The sequence below is a fragment of the Mirounga leonina genome, unplaced genomic scaffold, assembly GCF_011800145.1.
Source record: "Mirounga leonina isolate KUSES-001 unplaced genomic scaffold, KU_Mleo_1.0 Mir_101595, whole genome shotgun sequence".
NCBI lineage: Eukaryota > Metazoa > Chordata > Mammalia > Carnivora > Phocidae > Mirounga > Mirounga leonina.
The window spans coordinates 17,482,475-17,499,464 of record NW_023270158.1 but is presented as its reverse complement, the minus strand read 5'-3'; the positions used below and the strand labels follow the sequence as shown (position 1 = coordinate 17,499,464).

At 35.2% G+C, this 16,990-nt stretch overlaps 1 protein-coding gene across 9 annotated transcripts in view; it reads left to right on the top strand.

Moving 5' to 3' along the window:
- Positions 1–16,990, top strand: part of DMD (dystrophin) — a 1,717,438-nt gene that overhangs the window by 371,097 nt on the left and 1,329,351 nt on the right. For all 9 annotated transcript variants that reach the window (XM_035001266.1, XM_035001277.1, XM_035001248.1 and 6 more), the window contains 4 exons: positions 6,156–6,301; positions 9,124–9,339; positions 12,166–12,279; positions 13,292–13,447. In XM_035001266.1, the coding sequence (XP_034857157.1) occupies positions 6,156–6,301; positions 9,124–9,339; positions 12,166–12,279; positions 13,292–13,447 (632 nt within the window). The remainder of the gene's footprint in view (positions 1–6,155; positions 6,302–9,123; positions 9,340–12,165; positions 12,280–13,291; positions 13,448–16,990) is intronic.

The window sequence follows — 16,990 nt, the reverse complement described above, 5'->3', positions numbered from 1 at the left end:
TCACTATTTACAGACTATGAACATATATACTCTTTCTTTCCCCAAATGGATTATTTCCCGCAGCTTCTACATAAGCTCATCCACTCTAAATAGAATGTGAGCCATATACATAATTTAAAATTTTCTAGTGACTGTATTAAACAAGAAAGAGATGAAAGTAATTTTAATTGTATATTTTATTTAAATACATCCAAATAATATTTTGACAAAGAATCAAAATTAAAAATTATAGGGATTTTTTACATTATTTTTGTACTAAGTCTTCAAAATCTGGTGTGTGTTTACATGTGCACAACATCTCAGTTCATACTGACCACATTTCAGGTGCTCAATGGACATGTGTCGCTAGTGGCTACCATATTGGGTAACACAGTTCGATATTCCTTCTCTCTACTCCATCACTTTTGTGACAGTTAAGTACTTTTACTTTCCCTGAGTGGTTTTAATTTGGGCGGGAGGGGAGAGAGAGAGTTGTGATTTTTTTTTAAAAAAGGTGCCATATATAACCTAGTTACATATAACAAAACACTAGGAGTCCTTCACTAGTATTCTCAGGTATGTCTGGTTTAAATGAGATAAACTGGGTGGCTATAATCACTTTTCAGCTACTACAAGGTAAGTCATGTTGGCTAGTGAATGCTTTTTTACATCTAGAAGGAAGCTATATGAATAAAGGTATCCTTGGCTTTAATTTTATGTTGTAAACAAAAAAGTCATGTATTTTATCTGCAGTCCAGACCTACCCTCTAAGTCCTGGGTCCTTATGTCCAACTACTACTCCCTTGCCTTTCCAGTTAAATATCTCAAAGCATTGCAAACCCAGTGAATCCCAAGAACATAAACTCTTGATGGGCAACTCTGCAACCAACAACCATTTCCTCTTTGGCCCCTCCAATATCATAGACAAGAACCAAGATCTATGTAGTTGTATAATCAGGAACCTTGGAATCATCCTTGATATTCCCTGTACCTCACTCACTTCCTCTCCTGTTTCCATTCAGTCTCTCAGCCTATGCAATTTTATATCCAAAATAGTTCTCAAATCCAAATTTCTTTTCATATTCCGTGTCATCATGTTAGTCCAGGCTACTGTGGTTTCTTGCCTGGACTACTAATTTGCCTTCTGTTCATCAATTCTAGACACTGAGAAGTCTATTTTCTATGTTTTAGCCAGAATGATTTTTCTTACAGAAAATCTAATCATGACACTTCTTTACGTACTACATATGATGACTTTCTTTTGCTCTTAGTTTAAAGGTACCTAAAATGCTCTGCCTAATATGAGCATTGCCTATGTACATTCACAGCCTGATTCATGCTTATTTTCTCCCTACTTCATATTGACCTTTCAGTTCCTGAAAATGACATTGTATCCCTACCTCAGAGCTCTACGTATTCTCCCAAAAGGCCTAGCATAGCTAATTCTTACTCTTCCATATCTTTTCTCAAAAGATAATTTTTATGAGCTCCCAGTCTGCATATAATACTCTTTTTTTTTTAAAGATTTTGTTTATTTGATAGAACGTGAGAGAGGGAACACAAGCAGGGGGAGTGGGAGAGGGAGAAGCAGGCTTCCCGCCAAGCAGGGAGCCCGATGCGGGGCTCGATCCCAGGACCCTGGGATCATGACCTGAGCCGAAGGCAGACACTTAATGACTGAGCCACTCAGGCGCCGCTATATATGATGTTCTTAATATTTAATGTCATATCACTCTATTTTTCTTTATAAAATTAATTACAATAATCAAAACTATATTAGAATATTATCTGTCTCCATGAGTAAAGTGTGAAATCAGTGAATGCAGGGACTCTGTTCTCTTAATTATTGCATCCTTAAGGTATATCCCAGAGGCTGAAATTGACAATAAATAGTTGAAATAATAAATGATATATAGTATAGTAAATATATACATATATCTCTCTTATTTGTATGTATGGGTACACAAATAGAGAGGTATAAACATTTTTTTAATGCAATGGTGGTCATATTTCCATAGAAACACAAAGTAACATTCCTGGTTAGGATATAATAAAAATTGTTGTTCTATCAATTGTTCTGTTCCAAAATGATACAATTGTGAACATGATTTTGTGGTTTTTCAAAAGAATTCCAGAAGAAAACCAAAACGTGTGTTCATACTGTTTGTACTATGAGATTCAATACATACATTTTCTTTACTGTTTGTTAATTTTTCACCAAACTAACATCTTGTAAATTTACAAATGAATTACGTCAGAAAAAAATTGCAATTAAAGAAAGTCTACCTTAGTAGTCTAGAAATCATGAAGTGAGAAAAGGAGATGAGGAATAAACAAAGTCAATTTAAGCTACTCAGTGTTTAGAAACTTCCATGGGGATTAGAAAGATTTAATAGATGGGATAAGAAGAATGTCTAAATTCTCCAGGTAAATTCTTTCTCCTCTTGTTCACATTTTGGGCTTCACCAAATACTGGTTTTCTCCTGTGTTCCTGGCAAAGGCATTCTTTCTGTGTGTGTGCTCAGGGTTACACTTTCCAACATTTAGTTACTCATTCAACAAATATTGATTTCTTGCATGACACTGTACTGGTCATTGGGGATACATCACTAAGCTAAAACCACATGCTTTTTGCTGTCATGCTTGTAAATTGGGGAAAGATGCAGCCATTAATCATAAAATCAAGCTCGTATTTTTATAATTATAATTTGAGACGAGTGCTTGAACAGAAAAGGCCAAGGCCAAGGCTCTGCTACTAAGAAAACTTACCCAGGCTGGGAAGGTCATCAAAGATTTCCTTGAGAATGTACTGCTTAACACAGAAGCCAGAGGATGAATAGGAGTTAATAAGACTAGGGGGTTAGTAAGTGATGGCTAGTTAAGAATCTTAGCAGAGAAGTATTTTCTTCCTGGAGCACAGAAGGGAGTGGGTGATGAAAGATCAGTCTGGAGAGGTGGATAGTCTAGGGGGCCTTATATGAGCCATGGGTGATGATTCTACAAAAATGAAACAGTATTGATAAATACTATGCTGTGGTATCTCATTGTGGTTTTGATTTGGATTTCCCTGATGCCAAGTGATGTTGAGCATTTTTTCATGTATCTTTTGGCCATTTAGATGTCTTCTTTGGAGAAATGTCTGTTCATATCTTCTGCCCATCTCGAGATTGGATTATTTGTTCTTCGGGTGTTGAGTTCTGAGAAGTTCTCTATAGATTTTAAATACCAGCCCTTTATCTAATATGTCATTCGCAAATATCTTCTCCCATTCCGTAGGTTGCCTTTTAGTTTTGTCAACTGTTTCCTTTGCAGAAGCTTTTTATCTTGATGAAGTCCCAGTAGTTCATTTTTGCCTTGGTTTCCCTTGCCTTTGGAGACGTGTCTAACAAGAGGTTGCTGTGGCCGAGATCACAGAGGTTGCTGCCTGTGTTCTCCTCTAGGATTTTGATGGAGTCCTGTCTCACATTTACGTCTTTAATCCATTTTGAGTTTATTTTTGTGTGACGTGGATGGAACTAGAGGGTATTATGCTAAGCGAAATAAGTCAATCAGAGAAAGACAATGATCCTATGATTTCACTCATATGTAGAATTTAAGAAACAAAACAGAGAAGCATAGGGGAAGGGAGGGAAAAATAAAACAAGATGAAATCAGAGAGGGAGACAAACCATAAGAGACTCTTAATTATAAGAAACAAACTGAGGTTGGGGTAACCGGGTAATGGGTATTAAGGAGGGCATGGGATGTAATGAACACTGGGTGTTATATAAGACTGATGAATCACTGAACTTTACCTCTGAAACTAATAATAAATTATGTATTCATTGAATTTAAATAAAAATAAATGTGGGCGCCTGGGTGGCTCAGTTGGTTAAGCGACTGCCTTCAGCTCAGGTCATGATCCCAGGGTCCTGGGATCGAGTCCTGCATCAGGCTCCCTGCTCTGCGGGGAGCCTGCTTCTCCCTCTCCCACTCCCCCTGCTTGTGTTCCCTCTCTTGCTGTGTCTCTCTCTGTCAAATAAATAAATAAAATCTTAAAAAAAAATAAATGCATGATCCCAAGGGAAAAAATTATGCTGTGATGTAGCATCATAAATCAGTTTTGCATTTTCAAAAGCTGAGCATAGTGGTAGATTGAAAGAAAGCAAGGGCACACATGGAGAGGCTAGGAAGAATCTTATATTGTGTGGGCTTTTGCTTGTGCTAGGTAACTTACGTGTGAGATACAACGTACTTCTTGATTATTTTAGAAGTCCTTTGCCTTCTCTCAGAATGGGGGGAAGCTTGGCTTAGCTCTCAGTGGGAGGACTTTATGTCTTGCCCCTGAATACAGATTAGAAGCAGTTATACAGAAAAACATCAACAATTCAGAGACAGAAATTGTTAACTTTTTATTATACAGAAGGAAGCTAAAGAAGGGAGAATATAAGCAGGACCTCCCCTAGAATGGAGGCAGACTTGAGGGTGATATTAGAGCCCATTGGATAGCTATTACCATAGCTCTTCAGATAAAAGTATTTCCTGATTGACGAACCTACATGTGGGCAATGAGGTAGCTAGTTCAGAAACTATGGACTTGGTAGGTGTTCTTTCAGTTCTAGCTCCTCCCCGATGCTATCCATCTGTGAAACACCTAGAGTGTTTACTCAGGATCCAGATAGCAAAGGAAGAAAGGTACCCAAACATTCTGAATCAAAAGATGGAACAAGAAGTTCCATCCATACAATATGTCCACATGTAATGGTGGTCTGAATCTTCAATACTTTATCATGATTTTAAGGGGAACCTGAGACTTTATGTAATGTAAATTATTCATTGAATAATGCAAAGTAATGCATACTTTGTTAATATTATCTCTAAATTAATGAAAAAAGTATCAAATCATGATTATTTCCTAAGTTCTAGCTAGAATTATATTGGTTAATATAGCAAAAATATATCAAATTTATGAATCATTTAGAATGTTTCAGTGTTTATCTTTTTTCTGGATTTGAGAGATTTTGATTTTATGTTGGTCTGTGCTAAAAAGCTAAGGGTTCTTTACGGCATCTATCTATCTATCTATCTGTCTATCTGTCATCTTCCCTCTTCCTTCCCTACCTCAATCTGTAATAAGATGGATGCTGACTGAGTTTTGGGCAATCTATAATACTATAACATCTCATAAATTAACTGTTTTATACTTCTACCATGCTCATGTTACCTTATCACTTTATTGATAAGCTGACAAATCTGAAAATTCTTATTTCTTCTCATTTAATGTAGGTACAGTTATAACTGTGTAAACAATTACAGTTGTGTTAAGTATATAAACACATATATTCACATATGGTTTAAAGTTTGTGTATACCTACATGTATACACACACACACACACACACACACACATTGTACTTAATGTATTTTTCTTTCCCTAATTTATACCTATATATATATTAGGGAAAGTATACTGTTGATTAGTGGTTTTGACTTTGAAACCAGACAAACCTGGTTTAAAATCCTGACTCTACTATTTACTAGGTTCTTGAGTGTGAGCAGATTAGTTGGCTTTTTTTTGTAGCCTCAGTTTCCTCGACTGTAAATGAGAATAAAAATGCTTATCTCACAGGTGTATTGTAAGAATTGAGAATGATAATATGGGTAATCATTATTAGAGTCTCTGATACATACTAAATATGCAGAATTTTTTTAGTGAGATAAGTGACATGATATAAATTAAAATATCAACTGCTGTGGGTAATGATACTATTTTCTGCAAAGGCAAATGCTAGCACACAAAGAGTATCCTTCAAAGTCAGTATACATGAACTCTCCTTGGTTTCTCCAAGTACCATCTCTGTTACCATGGGCACATTACTTAGCCTCTATGTTTTGTCATTTCCTTACCTTAAAAAAAAATGACTTTAACAACAAAAACCTTGTGAGTCTGATGTGAGGATTCAGTGTAGTGTGTGTGTGTGTGTGTGTGTGTGTATAATTTCTCTCAAAGTATCATACCTGTAGTAGTAAGATTTTATTTTCAAGCTCATCATCACATTCTACTCTGTATCGTCACATTTTCACAACTTGTTAATATTTGTAATTAGCAGTGTGATTTAGTTTGCTGACAACTTAGGAAAACATAATGACAAAGTTTAAAATAATGAAATGATTCTCTTCTTTTGCCTTTCGATAAAGTTTTTGACACTTTGCCACCCATGCGCTACCAGGAGACCATGAGTACCATCCTGACATGGATCCAGCAGTCAGAAACCAAACTCTCTATACCTCAGGTCACTGTCACTGAATATGACATCATGGAAGAGAGACTGGGAGAGTTACAGGTCTGTGAATATTTGTATGTCTTAAACAATATAGGGCAGATCTCATCTATCAAGCAGTCACATTGATGTGACCTTTATTTTTTACATTGGTGTAATGTGAAAATAATAGAAATAAAATAATCATGGCAAGTATGATAGTTTACCAGTTGCAAAAGTGAAGATAAGATTTAAAAAATATAATCTTTTATGCATTTGTGCCTTCTCTCCATAAGACAAAAACTCTATCTTTGAAGAAAATGATATGGTCTATGTCTGAAGTATATTCTTTCTCATTTAGTATGTGTTTTCAGACAATGATTTTGATTATTATAAAAGTTGTGGTATTATTCCCCCCTCCTTTGCTTGCTAATTTATAACTCCTTTCACATTTCCAAACACAAAGTGGTAAAATCTGTGTAGTTATAAAATAAATTTTAAACATTAGCCTTATGTAATATCATAATTAATTTTTTGAGTTCTATTAGCTACATTTTTAGCAGCTTTATATCACATAATAGAAAATACTAATATGGTAAATGAAAGGAATAATTTGTAAGAAATTTCAGAATACTTTTCCTACTAATTCTGAAAAGCTTGTGCTTTATATCCCATCACATTTTATTTTTTAGGTCAAGAAAGCGTTTATTAATTATATTTAGGAGCTGAGATAGGTCTACATTTTGAGAATTAAGAAAAAAAAATAAAAATTTAACTTTTATATGAAGAGTTCTTTTTCAAGAATTAAATATTATTTCTTAAAGTTATGTTAGAACTATTTCTTCAAAGAAATCTCCATTTAAACATTCTTCAGTATCTATTGCCCTATTTAGACTGACTGTTTCTCTACTAACACATCAAGCAACCTGTAACTGTTTGATCTTGTTTTTTTTATGTTGTTTTTAATACTTGGAATGATTCTAAAATTTACTTTGAAGAATATGTGACTGAATAGAACTATAAGCTTAAAAAGAGTACAAAGAATACAGCAACTAGAGGAGTGGATTGAGTATACACAAAATGGTGTATAGATGAGTAGAAGAATATACTTTTACTGAAGAAACATTGAAGAGAAAAATTACTTACAAATATTATTGAGAAATTGTATTAAGTAGCCAAGAAAATGTGGTTGGAACTTTGTGTCAAATGTTATACCAAAACAAAATACCACATATATTAAAAAGTTCAAAAACATTTTAATAAGCACAGATTTTGGAGAAATTTTTAAGTAAAATATTTAAAAGCATGTAAGAGAGAAGCACACAAATCAATGGACAAAATTACAAACATGGTAAAAATACCAGACAATTTAAAAGAAAGATGAGACCAAGGAAAAATTTTGTCTGAGTAAGGGAGAGAGTCATTAATAAGGAAGTCACAAAGAGAGACATAAACAGCCATTAAACCTATGAAAAATTTTAACTCAAATTGTAAAGGATAAGGTACAAATGTATAAAATGAAATACTATTTTTCACATCTCAGTTGCAAACAAAAAGATATAATAAGTGCAGGTCTGGTAGCAATGAGCTACCTTCTCATTCTCTGGTGGGAATGTAAATTGAATTAAAATTTTGCTGAGGAAACTTTTCGATACTTCCTAATAACATACAAAATAATTAATTGCATTATACATTTGAATACTATTTTCATGAAGTCTGCATCTTAGGCGGTAATCAGAATACACAAAAAAATAGAAAAATAGATGCAGATAGATAGATGGATAGATTATAAACATAATTTACAGGGGTGGAAAACTAGAAGTTAATTTGTAGAGCTAATAATGGGAAATGGTTAAATGAGCTAGAGAAGCCATTAAAATTTATGTTTTTGAAAAATCAACTTAATGACATGGGAAAAGGCTCACTAAAAAGGCCTAACTCAAAATGTAGTTACATGCATGCTAGGTATTGTTTAAGTAATAAATCAAGTTTAATGAAGTAAAATTAAAGCAAAAAATTTAAAATACCACAAAATAGACATAAGATATTATACAATTCTAAAAGATACGTATTTGGCATATTTGGGGAATATTACAGATTACATTGTAAAAGAAGGAATTGTGTATGTGTGTATATAATATGTTCACATATTCAATGTTGAGTTATAGAAACACGAAGTTTACATAAAGTAATATATAAATGGTAGTTTTTCAATGTTTTATCTTGAACCTTTCTTCCTTTATAACCAGAAAGTAATAAATAGAGAGTGGAGAAACCCTAAAATGGATATTCTGTTATAAGTGATTGCATAGGTTACACAGGACACTTGTAAAACCGACTTTAGAAATTCTCCCCCAAATTACCCTAATTTTCACTATAACACTAAAAAATGTCTTGTATAAAATATGAAACTTTAGTTAATTGGCATTTGTAGGCCATCCGTGTGTTAACTTACTCAGTTTTGTTATCCCATGTATCTATATGATTTAGTTATGTTTTTACCTAGAGAACGTTAGAAGTTGTCTTATAAAGACACCATGTAATTAAATTAAGCTCCCTAACTATATCATAAATACAGTTACTAATATCCCGATATGATACAATAAAATTAGGTGTGCTAGAACTCTGGTTCATACAGAGTTGGGTTATATTTGACATTGTTCATAAAAACAGGCATAGATTTTTAAATAAAATATTACTATGCAAATGACTCATAGGATAAACAGTAGAATATGAATTACTACTGGTTATTCTGTAACTGATGGCACATCTATATTTTTAGATGTTTGAATCACATAGCTTTCACTGTAAATACGTTTAAGTGAAACTCGTAAGTGAAACTGTGCAATGAAACTTGTTATTATTCATCAATTAGTATACATGTACTCTCCTTTTTTAATTTGGAGGCTTTACAAAGCTCTCTGCAAGAACAACAAAGTGGCCTGAACTATCTCAGCACCACTGTGAAAGAGATGTCAAAGAAAGCACCACTGTCTGATATTAGCCGGAAGTATCAATCAGAATTTGAAGAGATTGAGGGTCGCTGGAAGAAGCTGTATTCCCAGTTGGTTGAACTTTGCCAGAAGCTAGAGGAGCAAATGGCTAAACTTCGAAAAATTCAGGTAATTTAAGATTGGACTTTTGGACTCATTTTTTTCCTTGCTTGTTTCTCCCCTAATGATGTGTTATAAAATTTAAAGGCAAATAGATATTTAACCTCCATTGTTCTTCAAAGTCAGTGATAAGATCAAAAGACACACATTTTTCTCAAATGAGTGTATTTTGCTTATTTCTTTTAAGAAAACAGTAATTAAGAGTTCCCCTTTTTAGATTTTCCTAAGAATTCTCTTTTTTTTGCCACCAATACTGATAGGACTTAAGTATATTTTTGGCTTAGTAATTTTCAAAACCAGTCTCTCCTTCAGTCCGCTTGTCCTTTAAAATATAGGTATCCCTTAGCTTATGAATAGATAAAAAGTTATCTATCATGTGATAAAGTCATATCATTTTACCCGCATATTTTACTTAAAATTGTATATATAAATTTGACCCCATTACCTTCCACAGACCAGCTCCTACTGACTTAATTTGTTTGAATAGTATCACCATGCTCCTAATCACCCAAGCTGAAAACAGTAAACCAACAATTAACATTCTAGTCTAAAGTCTAAAATATTTACTGAGATAGATAATACCTCTCTTATGGGGCAAATTATTGTGAAGAATATTAATGCTGGGATGAATCTTTGACAGTATCATGGCATGATGGAAAGCATCGGAACAAGATACTTCTGGTTTTAAGTCCCAGTCCAGCTACTAGTTGTTTGTTTTCACCTCTTACAAACCAAAAGAATGAGTCTAAAACCTCTAAAGCACAACATACATATGAACATGTCTCTACATGTAAGTATATGTGCGCACACACATACACGCAAACACATTTTTGCCAGTACCAGTGGTAAAACAGGGTATAAATACATGGTCCTTGCCAACAAGGAGCCCACATTCTAGTGAAGCAAAAAGGTGTGTTAGCTCCCCATCACTGCTGTAACGAAGTACTGCAAATTTAGTAGCTTAAAACGGCACAAATTTATTATCTTACAGTTCTGGAGGTCAGAAGTCCAAAATCAGCCACAGTGGGCTAAGATCAAGGTGTAGGCACGCCTGTGTCTTTTCTGGAGTCTTGAGCAAAAAAATCTGTTGCCTTGTCCTCGTTAGCTTCTGGAAATGACATTTCTCCCCTGAAAGCCGCATCCTGTCTTCGGTGCCAGCAGTGCAGCGTCTTAGAGCCTCTCTCCCTAGCGCTCACGCTCCTGACCCCCTCTTAATAAGGACCCTTGCAATTACACTGTGCCTGGCCAGATAACCCAGAATAACCTCTCTGTTTCAAAATACTTCATCTCATCTGCAAAGTCTTTTTTGCCACGTAAGGGAACATATTCACAGGTTCCAGGGATGAGGGTGTGACCATCTTGGGGAGGTCATTATTCAGCCAACACAGGAAGTAAATTAAACAGTATGGTAAACATTACCACAAGAGACAGAGAAGAAATCCAACATAAACTGGGCAAAGGGGCTATGAAATGTTCTTGGAACATGGGTTATCTGGGCTGCACCTTGAACAAGTAGAATTTAGTCAGCTGATAAAGAGGAAGAGACACAATGCAGTCATATGTTCACTTAGCCAGAAGGGGTTCAGTCTTGGAGAGAGAAAAATATGTTTGGAGATTAAGTAATACATATGATTAGGAAAAGGATCTAGGAGTAGATAATGAATGGTCCCGGATGCCATGCTTTGGAATATGAATTACAACCTAATGGTCATGGGATTAAAAAAGAAGAATTTGGAACTGTTACTGCTATTTTAAAGGGGGAAAGATAGGATAATATTTGTATTTTCAAAGCATCGCTGTGATAAGAAGGAGGAGTTAAGAAAAATGCTGACACCCAGGTGGAGAATGGATTAGAATAGGGAAAGATTGAGGCAGACACCAAAAAGAGCTAATGGGGTCATCAAGGAGCTTATAATAAGATCTGAACTAGGACAGTGGCGAGATGGAAGAAACGTGAAACCAGACTCAAGAGATATCAGCAAGATGATAATGTTGAAACCTGAAGTTCTTAGATTTAGTCAAATGCTTTTAAAAAGTGTTAGTATTAATCATATTGAAGGGGAAGCTTTCTGAGAAGCACATATTTTCAATAGAAATTTAATTACGGGAGGAAATAGCACATCTGGGCAGCAGATTTGAATTGTGTGGGAAATAAAGGAGCTCAAAAATCATACATTTGAAAAGTAGCCAAAAAAAAGCAGTCGGGGGGAAGAAAAAGCAATATGTGAAAGAATAATGGGAGGTACTTGGCTATTTATAAATGATAAAAGATGACATTTTTCACCTGATAATTACTTCAGCCTGGTCAGGCAAATAAGAAATTAATATCAGAAGTTTTCTCTTCAAAGATGACAAAATCTTGTATTCTGAAAAGTTCCCAACTGGAGGGACTATTTAAACTGTCAACTGTAGAAAACAATTTGTGGAAGTTCAGGTTTAGGGAGGCTATAAAGACACCATTACATTGAGTTTATTGTTCATAGTTTGTTTTATGTACTGTAAGGGCACATTGTTAGTATTATCATGAGTTGTTTTGTAACTTAAAATTTCTCTAGAGGGGGATATGATTTAATGTTCTCAAGAGTAACATCATAAAACCACATTTGGTAGTAATTTTTTATTTTTAACAATAGCAGACTTCATACACCAGTGCTCATACTGTAGACCATAAAAATGCAGTCTTAGTAAAAATATTCTTTTCCTGAAGAGCTACTTAGAGACATCCTTCAAACACAGGAATTGTTCCTGGGCTTGTGTTCATAAATATCACTGTGATGAATTGTGTTAAGAGAACTCAGCACCCCAATAAAGCTTAAAATGGGTCTCTGATTCCAGAATCACATAAAAACTCTAAAGAAATGGATGGCTGAAGTTGATGTTTTCCTGAAGGAGGAATGGCCTGCCCTTGGAGATTCAGAAATTCTGAAAAGACAGCTGAAACAGTGCAGGGTAAGATTTTTATATGACCCTTATCATATGAAGACTTTTATATGGAAGTTACGATTTGGTTTTATCAATGGTCCTTAACCAGAGTGATTTTGCTCCCCTGGGGGACATTTAGCAACCTCTAGAGACATTTTTGTGACAACTTGGAGTGGGGTGGTTGCTACTAGTGTGTAGTAGATAGAGGCCAGGAATGCTCTGTACATATTCTACACTACAGAGAGACAGAAGAGCCTCTCACAACAAAAATTAGCTGGTCTAAAATGATAGTTGTGCCAGTGTTGAGAGACCGGCTTAAATAAATGAGGAGCAGAAAAAGATTATCTTTCACTCAACACTCATAAGATTATTTTACTATAAAATACAGTTTCATTTAAAGGCAAAGAATCCTTTGAGCTATTTGTTATAACTTACTGCAGATTATTAGTCATACTGGGTTGCTCTGCCCAGGCATACTGCACTGGACATAATTTTATACAATACGGATTTTTGAAGTAATATTCATTATACCGTTGTCATGCAGTGGAAAGAAAGTAATCTAGCTCTTTAAAGAATTTTCTTTGCAAATACAAGCTAAGAAAAAAGAAAACAAACCCAGCTTACAAATAACCTTCACACCCATCATGCTATAAACAATTGCTGCAATATCTTGCATTTGAAAACCAAAATCATTTCAAAAACAGTAATGTATAAAGCCCATCATTTTCACACACTTTTCTAACAAAGAATATCAGATTTATTTCCTTGTGTGTCTGATCTAAGTAGAATATAGATAATTCCCCACTTGATTCACACCAGGAAAACAACTGAACAGTTACGGCAAGACTGAGACATGGATAGGTCTATATCTACAGGTGGGTGCGTGTCAGGTTTTAAATTCTTTAAAATCTTTTAAGAAATAAAGATTTTAATTCATGGATAATGTCCTGAGTCCTGATTATATGTTTCCTATCGATGTGCCATTTCTAGTATGTTGTGGTGATGTTTGCAGCTAGCTTACATGGAATTATTTCCTTAGCTTTTAGTCAATGATATTCAGACAATTCAGCCCAGTCTCAACAGTGTCAGTGAAGGTGTGCAAAAGCTGAAGACTGAAGCGGAGCCGGAGTTTGCCAGCAGACTTGAGACAGAACTCCGAGAACTTAACACTCAGTGGGATTACGTGTGCCGACAGGTACGTACAACCTCTTTCACTGTGCCTTGTCTCTGTTTAATTAAGATTTTCTTAATGTCTCCCTTGACCACTGCCCTTTTTGAAAGTTTAAACTCTGAGTATGTTGATGCTTTAAAGCCTGGTGAGTTCAAACTAGCATTTGTCTACCATAAAAAAAAAAAAAAAAACACTTTTATAGTAGCGATTTTAAATAGTATCTCTTCATCTTACTGAGATCCTAAAATGACCTTCTCGAAGACAGAACATGCTGAACAGTAATGTCCTGTTTTTAGGTATGATTTTCATTGAATGTTTTCTTCATTGTATAACTTTATGGTAGTAATTGGATTAGCAGAACATACTCTACACTTGTAGACTTGGTACGGAGATAAAATGAAAGACTCATCTATGTGTATGTACAAATATGATAATTTTCACTTCTGATTATTAAGATAGGCAAGTTTGGCTTCTTCATTATATTTATTTCAGTAAATGAATTAAGATTGGAAATAGTTAAAGAAAGCTCAATGGGGGAAATAAAACACAAAATAGCTCTATGATCACATCTGAGTTCCTCATTTTTATACAGCAGAATGTTCTATAAACATTGATTTTCAATTTCAAGATTACATTATGGAAAGGTAAATATTATATACACAAGTAGTGTATATCTAATACTCCTTGTTCAAAAGATGAAATTTTGACCTAAAGCCGTGGTTATTTTTCAATACACCCGCACCTTTTTTGAAGTTAATGAGCGGTTTCATCTTACGTGTATTAGAGGCAGTCTTTCATTGTTTCTAAGTAACCTTTCAAAGTTGAAAAGAAGTCATGCCACAAGGCAAACGTTAAATTTGAAAAAGGAAAAAATTTAGAGAAGTAAAAGGCAAGGCAAGTGACCCTGCTAATACTGTCACTGGCAAATGCTCAACAGTTCTATTAAGTCACAGATGAGATAGCCCTGGGTCAGCTAGCTTGCATTCTTCTCTGGAGTAAGCCAGTTCTAGAAGGAATGTTCAGGAAAAAAGTATTACTTAGGTAATAGATTATACCATTTATGTTTTCCTGGAAGGCCAGAATGAAAGGTATTTGTTTGTTGAATGTTTCTAACAGGATGAATAGAAAGAATAACACCAATTAGGGCAAGGGGGAAAACAGCAGCAAAAAATATATATATACATATATATATAAAGTCATCAATATTACTGAGACCTCAAGGTTTTTACATGTTGGAGAAGTATAATTTTTAAAGTATCTCTGGTCTTAAACTGTCCTTGTTCAAGACCTTCTTTCTCCTGTAAAATATACCACAGACTTGTCATTTAAAGAGAAGTGTTGTAAACACATTAGTCTGCTGTGTAACAAAAACCCCATAGATCCCATCCATGTTTTCAACCCATTCTAGAATGTTTTATGTCTCTCTGGTTCTCCTTGGACTATCATACTGTGTAATGCTCTGACCTGATTGCCAAATGACCTATGCTTCTTTAGGAAGGTATCATACACTCAAGAAGACAAGCAAGACAATACAGTCTTCCCAAGCAGTGAAGCGGAGCTTGGGTGTTTGGGCCTAATTCAGGGCTCCAAAGGGAAATGGAAAGAAATCGTAAATCTATGCATTGCAGAAATGGCTACATACAGAATGGAGTATGATGTTCTTTCTTGGGTAAAATTAACTCATTTGTTTTTAGATGGCAGAGTCTGGAAAAAAACATAAATAATTAGAGACAAAATTGTCCAAATGCCTGATATACTTGGAGATAATTTGAGATCCCATGATTTGAATTTGTAGGTATAAAATGGTTGACATTTTAAATTCTAAAAGTTCTGTAGCCAAATTAAAAAAACAAGATTTTAGTTGTTTCTAAAATAAAGGATAATCATTATTAAAATAACTCACAAATTAGTGAACCATACTAAAAAGAAGGAAGGTAGGGAAGGAGGAGTTTATAATTATACATATCTTTACATTATTGTGTTACATAGTTATTTTATTTATTTACTTATTTTTATTCTTATGTTAATCCCCCTACATTACATCATTAGTTTTAGATGAAGTGTTCCATGATTCATTGTTTGTGCATAACACCCAGTGCTCCATACAGAATGTGCCCTCCTCAACACCCACCACCAGGCTAACCCATCTTCCCACACCCCTCCCCTCCAGAACCCTGTTTGTTTTTCAGAGTCCATCATCTCTCATGGTTCGTCTACCCCTCCAATTTCCCCCGCTTCATTCTTCCGCTCCCGCTACCTTCTTCTTCTTTTTTTTTTTCTTAACATATATTGCATTATTTGTTTCAGAGGTACAGATCTGAGATTCAACAGTCTTGCACAATTAATAGCGCTTACCAGAGCACATACCCTCCCCAGTGTCTATCACCCAGTCACCCCATCCCTCCCACCCCACCCCCCACTCCAGCAACCCTCAGTTTGTTTCCTACAATTAAGAATTCCTCATATCAGTGAGATCATATGATACATATCTTTCTCTGTTTGACTTATTTCACTCAACATAATACCCTCCAGTTCCATCCACGTCGTTGCAAATACAAGATCTCATTCCTTTTGATGGCTGCATAATATTCCATTGTGTGTGTGTGTGTGTGTGTGTGTCTGTGTATATATATATATATATATACACACCACATCTTCTTTATCCATTCATCTGTTGATGGACGTCTTGGCTCTTTCCAAAGTTTGGCTATTGTGGACATTGCTGCTATATACATTGGGGTGCACATACCCCTTCGGATCCCTACTTTTATATCTTTGGGGTAACTACCCAGTAGTGCAATTGCTGGATCATATGGTAACTCTATTTTCAACTTTTTGAGGAACCTCCATACAGTTTTCCAGAGTGGCTGCACCGGCTTGCATTCCCACCAACAGTGTAGGAGGGTTCCCCTTTCTCCGCATCCCTGCCAACATCTGTCGTTTCCTGACTTGTTAATTTTAGCCATTTTGACTGGTGTGAGGTGGTATCTCATTGAGGTTTTGATTTGGATTTCCCTGATGCCGAGCGATATTGAGCACTTTTCATGTGTCTGTTGGCCATTTGGATGTCTTCTTTGGAAAAATGTCTGTTCATGTCTTCTGCCCATTTCTTGATTGGATTCTTTGTTCTTTGGCTGTTGAGTTTGATGAGTTCTTTATAGATTTGGATACTAGCCCTTTATCGGATGTGTCATTTGCAAATATCTTCTCCCATTCTGTCGGTTGTCTTTTGGTTTTGTTGACTGTTTCCTTTGCTTTGGAAAAGCTTTTTATCTTGATGAAGTCACAATAGTTCATTTTTGCCCTTGCTTCCCTTGCCTTTGGCAATGTTTCTAGGAAGAAGTTGCTTTGGCTGAGGTCAAAGAGGTTGCTGCCTGTGTTCTCCTTTAGGATGTTGATGGACTCCTGTCTCACATTGAGGTCTTTCAACCATTTGGAGTTTATTTTTGGGTGTGGTGTAAGGAAATGGTCCAGTTTCATTCTTCTGCATGTGGCTATCCAATTTTCCCAACACCATTTGTTGAAGAGACTGTCTTTTTTCCATTGGACATTCTTTCCTGCTTTGTC